Source organism: Penicillium vulpinum (genome assembly GCF_028829585.1).
Source record: "Penicillium vulpinum strain IBT 29486 chromosome Unknown utg000004l_segment0_segment0, whole genome shotgun sequence".
NCBI classification, from domain to species: Eukaryota; Fungi; Ascomycota; class Eurotiomycetes; order Eurotiales; family Aspergillaceae; genus Penicillium; species Penicillium vulpinum.
The window spans coordinates 7,357,958-7,375,235 of NW_026643244.1; the positions used below are offsets into that span (position 1 = coordinate 7,357,958).

At 45.9% G+C, this 17,278-nt stretch overlaps 5 protein-coding genes across 5 annotated transcripts; 2 read left to right on the top strand and 3 right to left on the bottom strand.

Moving 5' to 3' along the window:
• Positions 1–540: 540 nt before the first annotated feature.
• N7479_011307 (uncharacterized protein) lies at positions 541–903 on the bottom strand (the record flags this gene model as incomplete). The annotated part of the gene is made up of 1 exon (XM_057258998.1): positions 541–903. The coding sequence occupies one exon, from the start codon at positions 901–903 to the stop codon at positions 541–543; it is 363 nt and encodes a 120-aa protein (XP_057106456.1).
• Positions 904–3,599: 2,696 nt separating this feature from the next.
• Positions 3,600–4,322, top strand: N7479_011308 (nuclear transport factor 2 family protein; the record flags this gene model as incomplete). Its single annotated transcript, XM_057258999.1, has 2 exons — positions 3,600–3,679; positions 3,932–4,322. 2 exons carry the CDS (start codon positions 3,600–3,602, stop codon positions 4,320–4,322), a joined length of 471 nt encoding a protein of 156 aa, XP_057106457.1.
• Positions 4,323–5,386: 1,064 nt separating this feature from the next.
• Positions 5,387–9,359, top strand: N7479_011309 (serine/threonine-protein kinase; the record flags this gene model as incomplete). Its single annotated transcript, XM_057259000.1, has 5 exons — positions 5,387–5,970; positions 6,026–6,754; positions 6,813–8,692; positions 8,742–9,074; positions 9,124–9,359. The coding sequence occupies 5 exons, from the start codon at positions 5,387–5,389 to the stop codon at positions 9,357–9,359; spliced, it is 3,762 nt and encodes a 1,253-aa protein (XP_057106458.1).
• A 2,193-nt stretch (positions 9,360–11,552) lies between these two features.
• Positions 11,553–13,080, bottom strand: N7479_011310 (Zn(II)2Cys6 transcription factor domain-containing protein; the record flags this gene model as incomplete). The annotated part of the gene is made up of 4 exons (XM_057259001.1): positions 11,553–12,032; positions 12,111–12,452; positions 12,525–12,851; positions 12,928–13,080. 4 exons carry the CDS (start codon positions 13,078–13,080, stop codon positions 11,553–11,555), a joined length of 1,302 nt encoding a protein of 433 aa, XP_057106459.1.
• A 953-nt stretch (positions 13,081–14,033) lies between these two features.
• N7479_011311 (uncharacterized protein) lies at positions 14,034–14,213 on the bottom strand (the record flags this gene model as incomplete). The annotated part of the gene is made up of 1 exon (XM_057259002.1): positions 14,034–14,213. The coding sequence occupies one exon, from the start codon at positions 14,211–14,213 to the stop codon at positions 14,034–14,036; it is 180 nt and encodes a 59-aa protein (XP_057106460.1).
• Positions 14,214–17,278: the final 3,065 nt, after the last annotated feature.

The following is a 17,278-nucleotide window of genomic DNA, read 5'->3' on the forward strand; positions in this document are numbered from 1 at the left end:
TTGAGACAAAGAGGTCTGTGTGTGTGGTGCACTTATGATTGAGGATAATGCAATTATTGATATCTTTGTTCCAAATATAATCTACTGGACCCTCAGCTTCCACTTGATTTCTATTCTGTTCCATTACACATGATGCTGTAGGTCTACAGAACTCTTCAGTGAGTGAATACTCGAGTTGGAAACTGGTAGACCCGATCTGGAAGATGCAAGGTTGGAAGCGAGCTCCTTTAGTCATGCACAGTTCACATAAACAAACGAGACAGGCCAAGAATGTTGGTGGTACTGATCATTCATTGAAGTAGGAGTAATTATTCATTGAAGTAGAAGTAATCATTCATTGAAGTAGGAGTAATCATTCATTGAAGTAGGAGTAATTCAAGCTTCATAAATGACTATGTGTATGTAAACAATAGAAGGATAGTCTGCTGCATAAACAGCCTTATCATTTGTTTAAAAACAAAAATTGGTCCAATCTACTCCGTACAGCGCGATTTGTTAGCCATATTTTATTGAGTACAAGCAAAATGCACAATGGCTTACCTAGCCAGCCCTGGGGCTTGGGGCACGGGCATAGCCACGGGAATGGCCACGGGCTCGGGCTCGGGCTCGGGCTCGGGCTCGGGCTCGGGGCGGAAGGGGAAACAGCCTAGAATTTTTATTAGAATCTAACCTCATGGTGTTCAATGTAAATAGGGCAGATAGGTCAACCCACCAGTCCAGATAGGCGTCGACGCGTCTTGACAGCAAGGCGAACAAATACATGGTCATGATGACCCAAAGGAGCGGCACCTGTCGAGGGGTCGTCGCGGCTGCCAGTCGCTCAACAAAGGTCCCAATCTGGGCGAGGTAATCGTTGAGGGGGTTTGGGCATTCGCAGAGAGGTGGGGCGTTCGCCGACGACATCTAGATGGGGTAGGCCATAGTTATAGCAAAAAAGACCTCAAAAAAGACAACTGAGAAGACTCACTGTGAAGAATAGTGAAGTGTTTCACTGGTATCCGGTTTGAAGTTGGTTTGAGATTTTTTACAGAATCAAAAATTCTACGAACATCAAGTTCTGTTGGTAGCTTGGAAGATTCATGTGAAAGAACTATAATGGCAGGCACGAATGGCAGGCACGAATGGCTCTAAGGTTCCCCTTCCTAAATAGGAAGGCAGAGTACATATGTATGTATTGGTCAGATTTCAGGACCCGGGGAACAACTAAATTCTACGTAAACAAAAAGAAAGAGTTGCATTGGACAAGAAAAACCTCACAAAAAACTATGTGCATATGTAGCCAGGAGCTGGCACTTGAGGTATTACAACTTCTTCCTTGTCCCCAGCAAGAATAAATGGTTCATCGACATTGCCCGACTTGGCTTTCCTTGACTGCTCTTCTGAAACATCATTCTCATATCTTAGGGGTATTAAAATCTGTCATGACTATCAAGAGATAACCCCTATATCGAAGCTCGATTGATCCTCTGGTGGTAAAAACTATCATCGTCCACCCCTTGGAAATCCGTGGTTAATTTCTTTCTTTTCTCCTTTTGTAAGCTTAAATCCCCGGGCTTGGTAACAGCATCCACATTCTACCGTACAATGTCTAGCTCTAAGGTATCTTGTCTTATCAATCTTGCGATCAGCGTAACATCCACTCCAACGGCTACAGTATCCTCCCTTTCTTATACAATTCTCGACGAGAACTTAATGCATATACCATAGCAGATGTGATCGCCATAGGTTAAATACTCGAATCAGAGGCCCCGACACAAACAAGTTTTGGACTTTCCACCACTAGCGTTCCAGCAACTAATATCTCTTGTTCAAATCCTAAAGCTTCGCTTATATGTTATTCCTATAGAGTATCCAGCTGCCCATAGCCACAGGCTTCTTATTCAGGCATTACTCTTCCAAACGGTGTCTCGGAGGTCTTGTTCTATCCAGAGAAGCTTAAACGCTCGATTAATACAAGAATGCTTCATTTTATAAACCACATTCTGCCGATACCACTGGACAGTATTAATATTTCCGCTCTCTTGGACCTTGATTTCACCTTGAGTTTTCTCTTCAGATAGGGCCAAGTCAATTTTTGATTAAGTCAAATTATCCGCAGATGCCATGTTGACTTCCTGTTAGCCGCAGAAGATATGGGGTGATTATATCTGTGTCAGACATCGATCTATTATGAGTGAGGTGATCCTTAAAAGTTAATGTCTACCTGATGAACTACTCATCCTGATATTAGATGCCTGATCCTCTGTGCTCTCTGTGCGTCTTGAAGCAGAAAAAAAAACAAATAGGTAAGTTCAGAAAAAGATTATTCCTTAAATCGCATCAAATCAGAGAACAACTCGGTTTCGTTCCTCTGATGCAGATTTCTCACCACTGGCCCAAAGACCTAAAACAACTACCAGTTCAACAAGGGAAAAGATTTCATGGCTTATATTGAATGATCATTTGTGGATAAATAAGTAGAAAAAATGGAATGTTTTCAAAGATATTTTTGAGATACTGTTTCTTCTTTCCAGAGGAATGTGACTGGGATTGGTCATGCCCCAAGTTTGACCTTTGGATGGATGAAGTACATGCAAGCGTTTTAGGGTGGGTAGGTAAGTCTCTTGGCTAGATTTAACATGCCGTGTTCGGTAAAGAGAAATGAAGTTTTATTGCTAAAAAATATTGAATTGGCCTGCTCCGTACGGAGTACACCATACAACACAAGAAACCCCCTTGGGCGGACACACTTCGCGGCGACCAAGAATGTGAAGAAAGCCAATATGTATGTACATGATTGTATTTATATCAACAATGGCTTGACTATCATGATAAGAAACCTAATATGTCTAAATGTTGAAATAGGTTTATGTTTCTGCTCAGGGGCCTTGTGGGTTGTGTCCTAGACGTACTCTGTAGTTCATCTGGTGTTGTGGCTTGGCGCTACTAGAGAGCTTCAAGCTACAACGATCATAGAAACGATAGCAGATATGAAAATATGGTTAGCTGAAGATTTTATTGTGCTTTAAGATCGATTTGTTTCTCCTAGCTCAAATGAAATTTTAGTGTAAGGCTTACAATTTTTTTTGATGGAGGAAGCAAATATATATTTCACACATTGCTACAGCGATCAACCCGATCATCAATTATAAACAAATAGTCAAGGGAATATCACACTTTTAAGAATGAATAGTGAGAAGATATTTATTTATTCGTTCGACAGACGTATACTAGATACTATGTGTCAAATTATATATTTTTGGATTATTAGGATCTATATATGCCTGCCGGTTCAATGGTTACGAACTTACCAGTCTAGGTATAAGTTTTGCGTAAACACAATTTGTTATATATAATTATTCATACAACTATCTTCATGCACAATCTTCCAAGGTTGGAAACTTTTCTTGTAGTACCTTTGATTAGTATCAGGACAATTCTCCGCGGGAATGCCCATTGCACAGCCCCGGGCTTTACGTGGGCATGACTAAAGCTGTCTAAGGCGGCCCCGGGTTTTCTAGGTGCCCAGGTGGCTTGGAAGGGGTTAAGCTTCTCAACTTTGGAACCTCACAAGCTGACTTGAAGACAAATTTGATTTCATATCCCCTAAGATTCCTACCATGGCAGATCTCAAACCACCATTTAATGAAAGGACTGCGCGGGAAAAAGTCAAAGCAGCGCAGGATATGTGGAATACGAAGTACGTCTCGGATTTCTTATCTCTATCGCCCTTGATAAACTGTGTGGTCAAAAGAAGGGCATTGAAGGTTTCATCCCTTGCATTCTTGCAGACTTGTATTGTTTGTCTGTGCGGATCGTCCTGGACAGATGCGAACATACCTCAAACGGAGAGGGTGTATCTTGCGTCCTCAAGATGGAATATTGTTATCTGATTTGCAAAGTGGATGATGATGTAGTGATTTCATCGCCCGCTCTGACCATGTGTGATTAGGGACCCCGTTCGAGTTGCTCAGGCATACACCCCAACGTGCATCTGGCGTGTTCGAGACTATTTCCTTACTGGGACAGAAGCTATCGTCGCGTTCTTGCAAGCGAAATGGAAACGCGAGCATAGTTATCGACTTCGAAAAGAACTTTTTGCTTTCCGGGATGATTGCATTGCTGTGCAGTTTTGGTATGAGTTTCAGGATGTGGAAGATGGAATGCGCTGGAAGCGATGCTATGGGCTGGAGGACTGGACTTTCGATGATACGGGAAAGATGCGAAAGCGTATGATGAGTGGAAATGATGTCCTGATCGGACCAGAAGGGAATGGCGAGGGGCGATGGTTTGCAGATGAGGTTAATGTGAATGATGTACCTATTAGTGAACAGCATTGGTGATTTAAATGTCGGTAGTTGAATTGCACCTGTGATGTGACTGGTATATTAATTGGGGGTCTATATGTATCATGTACATATAAGGCGGGAAGGTGACGATGTGTGCAGTCTCATCTGTACCCTTGATTTGACCCCAAGGACTGGATATTAGAACATGAAGAGCTTGTGGGTATGGAATGCTCAACAAAAATAGACCCCTGTGCAAATGAAATGGCTATGTAGCCCTGGAGTTGAGTGTTGATTTGTTATTATCCCCCTTCTTTGGGGGAATGCCATCTCTCCTGTCGATCGCAATTGATGTTGACAATGAGAGTATACGAGCTTAAACTGTTTAATACATATTTATTTGTGCTAAGACTTAGGATAATGAAAACAAAAGATAAATAAAAAGAAAGTAAATCGATCGATATAGGCGCTAGCCTGGGACTTGGGAGGTGTGAAGTGGGAATAGCAGTATGGACGGTTCTGCCTCGTCACCAGGTAGGCCAAATCCCATGGTACGATATTCAAACATATTTGGAGTCAAAAAATACATACAATGGTAGATAGTGAATGGTAAATAATAAACAGCAATACTGCTAAGAGCATTCCGATGGGAAGGAAGGAATCTCTCTCATTCCAGTCCAGCCGAAGCATGCCAACCTCTTGTCCTTCATGAAAATTGACACTTCCGATATTTTTCCCTCCTTGTGTTCTTATCTCAATTCCAGTCGGTTGGAGTTTGTCGCTTGGGATCCTCTGTCTTTTCGTCTCCTGCCTGCATCTTCGTCGATGATGTGGTGTTGACCAGTCCTTGTCACTCTTTAGTTTGCTTCTTCTGTTTTTTTCCCCAGAAAGTTCTGGAGTCGATCTTTACAACAAACTTCTTCTCGCTAATAGCCGAAAGCATTTGTATTCTTGTGCCTTTTGCCTGATTTCCTGTGTGTTAGGTACTAACATCTTGGTTGATGTTGGATGAATGCTCAGCTAATGAATATCTAGGTGGACGACTAATTCTGCAGCTTGAAGTACACGTGGGAAAAACACCAAAACTGCTGAGGCTTTACACCACTAGCCTCGACCAAAGAATGTCGGACTTTAATGAGTCTCTACGGAGGCGTCAGCCGTTAGGAGACGTGTCGAGCCGGATGAACCACTCCAAGTCGCCAAATGTTGAGACACCGCGCCTGAGAATCGAAGAATCTGAGCAGCTGAAGAGTCCTGACGGGATGTCTTTTTGTATGACCCCAACCCCGCAAAGGAACAAGGAAAATGAGCGCCTCTCCGTGGCCACCGACTTCCAGCCCAACTCAGCCCGAAACTCCATCATGTCTGCGGCATCGATCCTGTCAACCAAAGGGAAAAGAAAAACACATGTGGGACCGTGGCAGCTCGGACGAACATTGGGCAAGGGGGCCACTGGACGGGTCAGATTGGCTAAGCATGCTGTCACAGGACACACGGCGGCTATTAAGATTGTTTCAAAGAAGTCGGCTGCTATGGTTCAGAGTGAGAGTATCGCGGCCATGGACCGTAATATGGGAAAGTTCCCTACCAATTCAGCCACCCGACAAATGCCATGTGGGATTGAACGTGAAGTGGTCATCATGAAGTTGATCGAACATCCAAATGTGATCAGTCTCTATGATGTTTGGGAAAACCGAGGAGAATTGTTTGTCCCCAACACCTTCAGAATTTTTATGAAAATACACTAACACACTAGCTAGGTATCTTGTCCTTGAACACGTCGAGGGTGGAGAGTTGTTTGATTATGTATCTAACAATGGACCACTACCCGAAGAAGAGGCTGTGCGACTGTTCCGACAGATCATTGCAGCCCTCGGGTATTGTCATCGTTTCAATATTTGTCACCGCGATTTGAAGCCCGAAAACATCTTACTCGACTCAAACTACAACGTGAAGCTTGCTGATTTTGGTATGGCTGCACTACAACCTGCAGGCCACTGGCTGAACACTTCCTGTGGTAGCCCTCATTATGCGGCGCCGGAAATCATTTACGGCAGAAAATATCGTGGTGACAGAGCTGATATGTGGAGTTGCGGTATCATCCTCTACGCCCTTTTGACCGGCTACTTGCCCTTTGATGGAGGAGATTTGGGAAATACCCTGCGGCTTGTGAAGAAAGGAGACTATATCATTCCTCCAGAGTTGAGCGATGAAGCAGCCGACCTTATCCAGCGTATCCTCCAAAAGCGCCCAGAGGATCGGATATCAATGAAAAACATTTGGCTGCACCCGTTATTAACCAAATACGAAAAGCTCCACAACGCAATGATTGATCACTACGTTGGCCCGCCTCCTGCGCTGTCAGTGAAGGACTGTGGCCAACCCCTGTCCTGCCAGCAGGATATCGATCTCGATATCCTTCGAAATTTGCAGACTTTGTGGCACGATGTTCAGGCCGAGGACCTGATTCAAAGAATTCTATGCATCGAGTAAGTACCACCTTCTAGTTCTCAGCCTGACATGCATGATGCTAACAAACCCGGTCAGACCAACCCATGAGCGAATGTTCTACAATGCGTTAGCAAAGTTTCGCGATGAGCAGTTGGAGAACTACCAAGGACAGCCTCTAGAGTACTCGGCTAGTGACTATCACCACATCTCCCGTCCCGGTGGTAGAGTTCGTCGAGGCCGCAGCCAAACAGGCCAGGGTAGCTCCAAGCGTCGTGCTCAGTTTCCATCGGTTAAAGAGTTCCCTCGTCGTCTCAGCTCCTTCAAGGAACCGATGTCCTCCGGTACCACAGAGAGCTATGACCCATATCGGTCACCCAAGCACGGTAGCACGACGTTAGGTGCACAGTATGCCCATATTACGGTCCACCGGGAGTCTCCAGAGGAATCTGAAGTTATTCCATCGTCGCCAAGGGTAAAGCCTCCCCCTTCTATTGTGGAGGAGGAAGAGCCAGAAGAATCGGATGGACCAGATGGTTCACCCTTCACTGTTCTGACAAAGCGCAAGCATGGGCCCAGCTCTATGAAGTCCTTCGTCTCTTCCAAGATAGCTCATTCCAGTTCCCGCGCTCCCGGATTGTCAGCACATTCTATGAGCTATCGTCGCAACGTCTCTTTCCGCCACGCTCGCAACCGCTCTCAGGGATCTACATCTACCAAAGCGAAGAAGAGGAAGATTGCCCCAAAAAATCAGCACCATGAGTTCAAGCGGTCACCAAGCACTTGTAGTTTGCAACTCATGGCAGATGCACTCGACCTCCCGGACATGCCAAGCAGCCCACCCCTACCAGCACAGCCAACTGTAGTCCGAGCGACTGGGCCGAAGGTCAAGGTCTTTGGGCAGGTCAGAAAAGTTCGCGATACAGACTACACATGGAAGGAGGACACTCGAAAAGTCTCCCACGAGCTCAGCCAGATCTGCGAGGAGGCATTCAATAGAAGCTCCGGTACAACCATCCGCACTGCGAGTGGTGGATCTGGATATGAAACACCGGGGACTCCAGTCTCAATGGCAAGCCCCGAGAAAGTTCAGCGTACTCCGACAATCCCAGTATCTAATACTTCCCAGAAGTCATCCCGATCTTACAACATCAAGGAGCTTACTGAGACACGTCAAAAGTTTATCGAACACAGCCGGGGCCGAAAGGATAACGTTCCTGCATATCTTTCTGGTGTCATCACTCACCTCAATCGCTTGATTGAAGAAGACCAGGCACAAAATGGTATACGGAGAGACTTGGATGTAGCGTCTTTCCAAGATCCTTTTTCCACTTCGCCGAACGAGACTTCACTCCCTGTTATCAATGAGAATTGCGCAAGCCCCGTGCGCGCGCCCAGTGAGGCTAGCCCTCGTCGTCAGCCAGAACCACGGGCTTCGCTTGCTCTACCCCAGGGCGGCGATGTCAAGGCAAGTATTCGGATGGTCCCTCACAGCTCAATGCCCTGCATGGAGGAAGTTAAACCCCTGACCATTCGGAAGAAACCCTCCACCAAGCTCACTTCATCAGATGTCCATGAATTTGCTATGAGTGACTCCCAGGGCAGCGATCGGCATTTTTCCATTGGGTCTCGCCATATTGCCCAACCTAGTGGGCTGGCTCCCATTGAAGAAGTTCCTTTGTCCCCCAAGAAAATAACCGCCCGGGCCCCGGAAGGGAAGAAATGGTCATGGTTCAAGCATCGCCCTCAGGGCTCAGATAATCCCCCTACTCTCCCACCGAAGGACATCCACCTCATTATTCCCAGTGGGGGCACCACCGTGCACAATCCAATTACCCTCGAGCCTGCTTCTCCTTCCAAGATCGAGGACACAGAGCGAATCCAGAGACGAAAGACATCTATAGATCGCTTTGGAGGTGGCTTTTTCAAGAAACTTTTGACGAAAAAGCCCACCCTGAACATGCAAGACCCTCCTCCTGGTAAGTGCAGTATCGGTATCTTCTTCTGAATAATCTAACCAATCTACAGACAAGGAGAAAGACATCCAAACGACCCCAACGAAGGATAATCGTCATTCTTCCCTGATGTGCAAGGGACTTGCAGACACCGACAGTTCCATCGAAGCTGATGATCCGCCGAATCCATTCCGCCACAAACGTCGCTCAATTGCCAACCATAACTGGTTTGCCCGTGTCTTCCAGATCAAGCCCGCCACCCAGGTCATTGCGTTGAACACATCGAAGGTCAAGGGACGCAAGGAACTCTACAAACTCCTTCGCGAGTGGCGGGACTTCGGCATGGAGGATGTGTACCTGGACAAGACCAATAGCATTGTTCACGGTCGTGTTAGCGAAGCAAATTGTAAGCCACTCTTTCGTCCGATGCAGCACTTATACTAATCGCGCTTTAGTCCTTCATCTTCGAGAAGTCGAGTTCACTGCTGAATTTTACACTGTCCTTGAGCACGGGCACCAAGCCAATCTCAGTTTAGTCCGCTTCAAACAGGAGCGTGGCGCTGCTTCGTCTTTTAACAAGGTCGTGGAGACTGTGCAGAGCACACTCATGCGCCGTGGAATGGTTGTTGAGGATCCAGCTCGTGCAAAGAAGATGGCGCGCGTTCTTGATTCTGTTCCTAACCACAAATAAGTTATTTCACGACCCATTTCTTGATATCCCCCCCAATCTTACCAACCATCTCCCTCAAATACTGTCAGCCGACCACCATCTTCAACTTCTCGACATTGCGCCCCGCAAAACCCTAGCATGCTGCGTTCCAGCCCTGCAAACGCACTTCCTTTGCATCTCATGTCGTCTCACCATCCACATCCACACTCGTTTTCGTCTCATGCAAGACCCCAACTCACACAGGCCTAGTATTGCAGGCTGTATCCATAGTTTTGTCCTTTTTTCGCCTCCCTCAATCATGTTCTGTCAGCCAGTTCCTTTACTTGTTAATTATCCATTCCATTTATGCTCCTGACCTTCTTGGGATCCTTGCCCGTTTGTCGATTCTAACAGTTACGCCAATCGTCTGTTTTTTACTCTCTTCATTTCCCATTTTCAGACTTCAATAGCTTGGCATAATGCTTAATTTCGGCGAGTCGGATATTTGTACCCCGCCGATGTCTATTTTCAATTATCGCAGCCTTGAAGAAGACGCTCATGGAGTTGAATAGTGCCATTAAAGTAGCTGCGCTAGTAACCCTGCACCCATCGCCTATACTATCCTCGGCGTTTACACAGTACTCACATCCCCTCTCCAGATTAGGGTAAGTCACGTGGTATGTCTCCAGCCTTCACACATGCAGGTAGGTCGCTACATATGTACAACGGTACAACGGCCCTTGCCCGGTCTAGATTGTATCCACGTACATACATGGTCCAGGCAGCATGTTGGATGATGGTGCAGGGGATGTAGCATGAAAGGAATGCAATACCCGAGGACCATTATGCAGCCAAGATTGCTTGCCCCTTCGCAGGGACAAAGCGGCTGTCTACCCTTCTAACACTCCACTCTGAAAAAGAAATGAGGATAAGTGGGAAGTAAGGGAAATAGCAAAATCCCTAGAATAGAAGAGAAAACTAGGAAATACTCCCATTCCGCATCGGATCGGATCGAATCGATCGGATTGGATCTGCAAAGCTAGGGAGGAATACTCGGTATAAAACGCATCGTAGAATTTCATCAGAAAGCGCTCAGAGATACAAGATCCCAACGGAAAGGTGGAATAGCATGCGGCAATAACTGAATAGCAGAAAGAGTGATCAAACAGCCTCCGGATATAAGTATAAGCAGATATTTGATAACGAAAAGACAAGGCAATGGTAACAAAATAGAGAGAAAACAGATATAAAAAAGATCAAAACAGGCCCAATGACAGAAAAAAAAAATCAAGGCAAAAGGAACATATGACACAGCCGACCCACGTCTTTTAGTCGCGTAGGCGAAAAAAACAGATGGCCACACATACATCATAGAAGATGTAAAATAGTAGTAAAGAGACGGATCCCTTCCCAGTAATGTAAAATGGAATGAAGCACGAATCCCAGGAAAGGACAAAAGCCGACAACGGTGCAAAAAAAACGAGACAAATTGCAATAAAAAGCAGATAGCCACCCGAAATTCAAATAACAATGCGAACAATGTCTGTGGCGCCAGAGCTGTGAAACGGATTCCACGGAAAAGACAGCCAGAAAGAGTGCGATTTGATAATGTCTGTCCAGAATGCGTTGCATTCATGCTAGACTCGCATGGCATGCAAATCGAATCAAGCTCAACTTAGCACATGAACTGCATGCACCTTAGAAATCATGCCAAACCACACACTTGGGCAAATCCAATTAGGGCTTGGATTTGCGATTAGTCAGATATTGAATCCGAGAAAAAGATCGAGAGAAAATAAGATAAAAGAAAATAAGTAAAAATATTCATATGCCGATAACATCAGAGGCCATAAGTCTGGAAGTTTCAGTATCAAGTTCAAATTCGTGCTCATGAAGCTCATGGGTTCGCGTTTTATGACCTTGTAATAGATCAGGGAGTGACGTTCTTCTCGCGTTCATCATCCAGGTACTCGTCATTGTCTGGAATATCATTCCGAAACTCCCCTTGCAGCCTAATTTTTGGTAGAGTTTGATCCCACAACGGTCTGGTCCCACAACGGGCCGACGAGACCTCAAATCTTTGCTTTCAAATGCCAGCACTCGGCACATGGCTCTCGAACCGTGTGGCCAGCACACGCTCCATTCCGAATGGTCCTCATTCCTCACCAGTCCCGTATCGCATTCTTCGTATGCTTTCCTAGTTTCCTAGGTCATCGAATGACATAATAGAAATTACTATTGCGGGCCGCGGCGATTCAGCGCATTAAGCATGTCACTATCGGTACTGGAGCGGCCTTGGGAATCACCGGGATTCAGCATATCGCGCACGTTCAATCCACCTCGTTGCGAGCCGCCGGGGGTGGAGGTTGGCGGCGGTGTCACACCCCCTGGCTGGGGGGTACCGCTTGTCTTGATCGGCGCACTTCCCTGTTGAACTGGGACTGGGGGTACGCTGCCCTGGTGTGGAGTCAGAGGCGCCTGGTGGGGCTGCATTGGTGGGAAGGGCGAGCCGTGAGGTGAGGAGGAGGGGCGTGCATCATAGTTATAAGCCGATGGCGGCGATGTGCGTCGATCGTGGGCAGGCGGAGGGGGATATGCGTAAGGGCTCGGAGTAGTGTGAGTTTGGTATCCGGGAGCAGAGCCGGCGGGGGTCACGGGAGCCAGATTAGTCGGGTCAGGGTACTCAAATCCTGAGTTTGAACCTCGACGGTGTCTCTGCGCATCAAAACATCAGCTCGGGCCTCTCTCTCTCTTTCTCTCTGTCTCCTCCTAGAGGGGGAATGGTAGCCTTACCGGATCGGGCATGGTTGACGCAAGGGGAAGCGGGGCACCATCCATGGGGGGTCGTCCGTTTTGATAGTACATCCCTTGAGGCGGCGGCAGGGTGGTCTCTGGTCCCTGTGGCTGCTGTTGAGGGGGCAGAGGTTGTCCATGGGCGCCGTACAGGACAGGCGGTACACCGCGACCCCCTGGTCCAGGTCCATTCTGTCCAGGTCGTAGATGGGGGTAGGCGGTGTGTGCAGGCACAAAGGCTTGAGTTTGAGAAGAGACTGGAGTGAACATGCAGTCTTGGTTGAATCGAACGCAGTTGCTGCATCGTCCATCTGCAGAGGTCTCGAATCCTGAGCAACGAATCTATCGGGTGAGAAAAAAAAAAACCAAAAATTAGCGCGTGATAACTCGCAGATGGGGAGGAATATCCCTTACCTTCCGGCGCCGGCAGTACCGACACGCAATGGCCGTTCGCTGTCGCGGAGCTGCTGCCTGGTAAGGCCCTTGTCCTGCTTGGGGTCCATATGCATCGGTGCGATAAGGACCCGGCGGAGGGGGAAGACGATAGGGATCTTGGGCTCCGTGGATAGCATTCATGGCTTGTGGATGAGGGTATCTTGGATCCGGATACTGCGCCGGGGGATATTGTGATGGGGCGTACTGCGGAGGAGGAGGATACTGCGATGGCGCGTATTGTGCGGGGGGTGGATATTGATAGGCACGATCCTGATCAGGTGGCGGAGGATAGGAAGTCGGCGGATACTATGAAGCTATCAGCAACCGGAGTCACCGCATGGGTCACAGAGCCGTGTGAACTGGCTCCAATGACAGCACATACTGGATAGGAAGCCTGATCCTCCGGATTGTTCCACTGGGTGGCTCTAGGGTCTCGAGGATCTCTTGAATCTCTAGGATCTCTCGGGTCTCGAGGATCCTGACGATTTGGATCACCCTGACGGTTAGGGTCGTGGTCGTTGGGATTGCCCGACATTTGTGTTGGGGAAAGAGTAAGACGAGATGAGTCAAGGATGCAGGGATGTGACGTCGAGTTGTTTAAAAAAAAGGATTGAATCACACAGGACAAAGTGAGCATAGCGCGGTCACGCAGGGGAAGGGGAAGAAGGGCAGATGCAGGAAGATCCCAAAAATAACGGAAATAGGAAATAGGAAATAGGAAGAGCAGAAGGGGAAAGGGAAAGAAAAAAGAAAAAAAAAAGAAAAAAAGAAAGGAAAAAGAGAGAGCCTCGGCGATTATGACGTGAGCAGGTGTATAAGGGAAGTTGTAAAAAAAAAGTTGTAAAAACAGAAAAACCCCCCCACAAGATAAGCAGAAGAGAAGAAGAAAAAGAAGCTCAGATCGGAAGCAATAAAGGGAAATAAAAAGGAAATAAAAGAGAAAGGAATTATTTGATTGGAAAAGGGCAGGGGAATTTTTAGAGAACGGGGTGGAGCCCGGGCAGCGCGGGCTAAAGCGGCGCCAGTGACCCATAGACATGGAGGGGGGATTACATACAGTGTACGTTAGACGGTACTACTGAGTACTGAGTACTATAACATTTGAGGTTTGTGTCGACCATCTACTAGAAATACTACATGTACATACAATATGTTATGTAGACATTGCATGGATATATGATGACATTACCTTACGTTCTCACCTGAAACATCCATGGATGGGAGACAGTGTTTTGAACCATGGATTCTAATCTAATGTACCAGATTTTGCTATGAAGCCGAGAACGGCGACCGCTTTTATTATTTTATTTTATTTTTATTTTTTTTACTCTTTTCAATTTATTTTTCTTTTTTCAAACTAGTAGTAGCGCCCGAGAGTAACTTTTTGCACGTTTCGCCACTTTGACAGTGTTACCAGGAATAATACTCCCAAATTAAAAGTGTCAAAAAAGTTGACATCATCAGTAATGTGGCAGGTGACCTCTCATTTTACATGGATTGAGCCATGCACGTATGTTGAGCAATTCCTCCGAGTGACCCTTGCTGCGTAACCGTCCATGGACGAACGACCGCCTCGGACCGTAGTCGCACAACCGCAACCGGCCCCGCGGAACCAGGATCATTTTCCATGGCGATGGGCTCGGGTCGGGGCGACACATTTCCATGCATATCGGGGTTGGTTTTGATTGTATTTTATTATATTTCAATACTATTTCATTCAATCTTGTTATTAGTATTATATACATTGCGGATTCCCTTGTCTTAATCTCACTACCTAGTCCATCAAAGTACATGAAGCTACTGCATGTAGATACTATGAAAGAAAAAATTCAAGCGGTGAAAGTGTGGCGATCAGACTTCAGCTGAGGGAGTGGGGTTCAGCCGGACCACTCGCCACTCTTCATGAAGAGTATCCCATCGAAATACGATTGGATATAGGAAGTCCGGCACGAAATCTGTGGTTTTTTTTTTAAAAAAAAAAAAAAAAAGAATTGGTGGTGACAGCGGATCCCTTTCTTTTCTAGATGAACCAGGCTATGGAGGGAAAGAATGAGAGAAACATTAGGAGGTGGAGTTGCCCTAAGTTCCCAGGGCTGTAGCACTGGATCTGGAAAGCCCATGAGCCAAGGTAACCTGCATTAGCGTTGCGCTGACAGGGCGGGTTCCTTGTCCAAGAGCCACAACCACGTTGTACGGGGGGGGGGCCATTTAGCGTACGCCCGTCACCGCCAATCCTTGGTAGTTTCCCCCTAAAATCATCTATAAAAATATATAGTACATCCATTAGAATGTGGATTTTTGAGATATATAATATGAGTAATAGTAGATGGTCATAAGGAAAGAAAAAAAAAATAGTCCACTCTCCCAACCATGGATCGCATAATATATCGAGTAAATAATTGTAATAATACGAGTACTATTGCGCAGGATTAATCAATCAAGTTTCGGGGTACTTGTCCCACGGGCCGCTCCGGCCTTCCCGCCGATCTATGCATGTGTGCCATCTGTCAAAAATACCCCCGTTGTTACAGTACAGTATTTGTCTGCACCTCAAAAGCCAAGTGTTCTAGTCCATCATCCTAGGAATGGATTATATATTGACATGGTTTTATTATATCTATGATGTGATTATAAGCATATTAACCAGAATATCTAGGTAGGTACATGTATACGGTGTTTGGTTCATGTTTCCGTTTTCCAAGGTTAATACATGTATACACTATAAGGTAATACGGAGTACAGATGGGCGTAAAATAGTGTACCAAGATAAAATACTTTCAGGCCACGTTTTTCGAACCCAATCGACTGCATTGCCGTCCGCGTCTTTCCGTTCCCCACTTTCTGGCGTGGCCTGTTCAGCTTTGTCCCTCTCTTCTAGCGTACTTTCCCGGGAGACTCTCTAAGATCCACCCTATCCAAAGATGCTGGCCACTCGATGCTGTTTGTCCCGGGGACGCGCTAGCTGTCCTCAAAACTAGTCCTTTCAAACAGGGACTGAGCGCTCCTTGTTGAAACCAAAAGCCCAACGCTAAGGAAAATTCTCACCGGGCCTTTTTGCAGGCGAAGTTTCCTAAGGTTTTTATTTTTTTTTTAAATGTCATAATATTTTTGTACTTTTCTTTTTCTCGTTTCAACTTTTCATTTGTAATTGATTTTTTTCTAATGTTTCTATCTTTTTTTAAAAATTTAATTTTCTTAGGTTTTCCAACCTTGGAATTCCTATTAGCCAACAATCCCCCTCCCCCTCCTTTACCCACACGGGAGCGCGTCTATCAGCAAGGATGGAGACGGGTCGGGCACTAATAGGCGCAGCCCGCATGTCGTTGTGGTCACGGGAACACCATATAGTAATGAGGACAAAATAACAAGTCTAAGGTCCGTGCCGGTGATCTGACGTGGCGAGGGGGCGGGTTTTTTTTTTTTTTTTCTCTGAGCCGGAACGAGGCAGTGCTTTAGTCGGTGTACAAGACTTCGAACATGCAGGTCGTGTGATGAATGCCTGATGACTACCTGTAAGCGAGATCTGCAAAATCATTAAAGTCTTTGAACTTTGCTCTTTTGTTCTCTCCTTGGCTTGAGCATGTTGCTTCAAAAATATATATATATATCCTATGTGATTCGCGTAGTAGTCGTACCTAATTGGTCCCCATCTTGTCTATACACTCAGTCCCACAGGTGATACCAACACTGCGACCGCCATGCTAGACCTCCCTAACTCTATTCGGGGCACTATTTGGGGCATTCGGGAGACAAAGCGAGTCAATCCCTCATATTGCTTTTTCTGGATGCTGCTAACTGGTTGCTCGGGATCGTGCGTGGAGCTAGTGCCTTTGACATATTTAATATGTGCGGCTTAACTGATTCGTTTATTTGCTTTTTCCAGTACCTTTTGCTTCTTTCGGATTGCCTTTTGACTTTTCACATTTGAAACCCATCTAGATACTTTTTGGTTATATTGAATTCTGTGTGTCATCTGCATATACAGATGCACCTAGGGCATCGGTATCACCAAACTACTCAAATGCGGGCACCTCATAAAATTGACCGACTCAAGGGTTTCAAGGTCTATCCCCGCACGCTCGGGCATCTACCTTGATCCCTGGTGTTGATTGTGTCTATGGAGACCTGTGCACCGGCTGTAAACAAACAAGACAAATTATAACATGTGATTATTTCCAATCCACGTTCAACGTCAAGTATATACCTATCTTGTCAGCTTGATATGTAGATTCGACATCGACAATTTAGACTTTGGATCCCGGGAAGTATATCTAGGGAATATGAATATAGTTGGCAATTGGTGAGATGAATTGTACCTAAGTATATATATATATATATATATATATATATATAGAACTACGATGGTTGGAGCCGCAAACTCACAACCCTAAAGATCCTGATCCCCCAGGAACCAAAAGCCAATTTTATATATATTCGCAATATCTTTTAATTATATTGTCTCTATATCTAGTGACTTACCAGAGACCACTTTTGAGCTTCGTACCCCTGTTTGTAAGACCGTATATGTGTCAAATTATGATTCTCTTAGCGTACAACATACCATTTCTCATGTCCTCATATCAATTTCGTAAATATATTATTGCCTACTTTGCGATTTGCAAGCAACGCATGACCTGAAAGTCTTCGGGGCCCGGTTCCCGATACTAGTGGGAATAACAACCCTTGGTTTTGATAAAGATCCATAGCAATATATTAGACAGAACACTAGGATG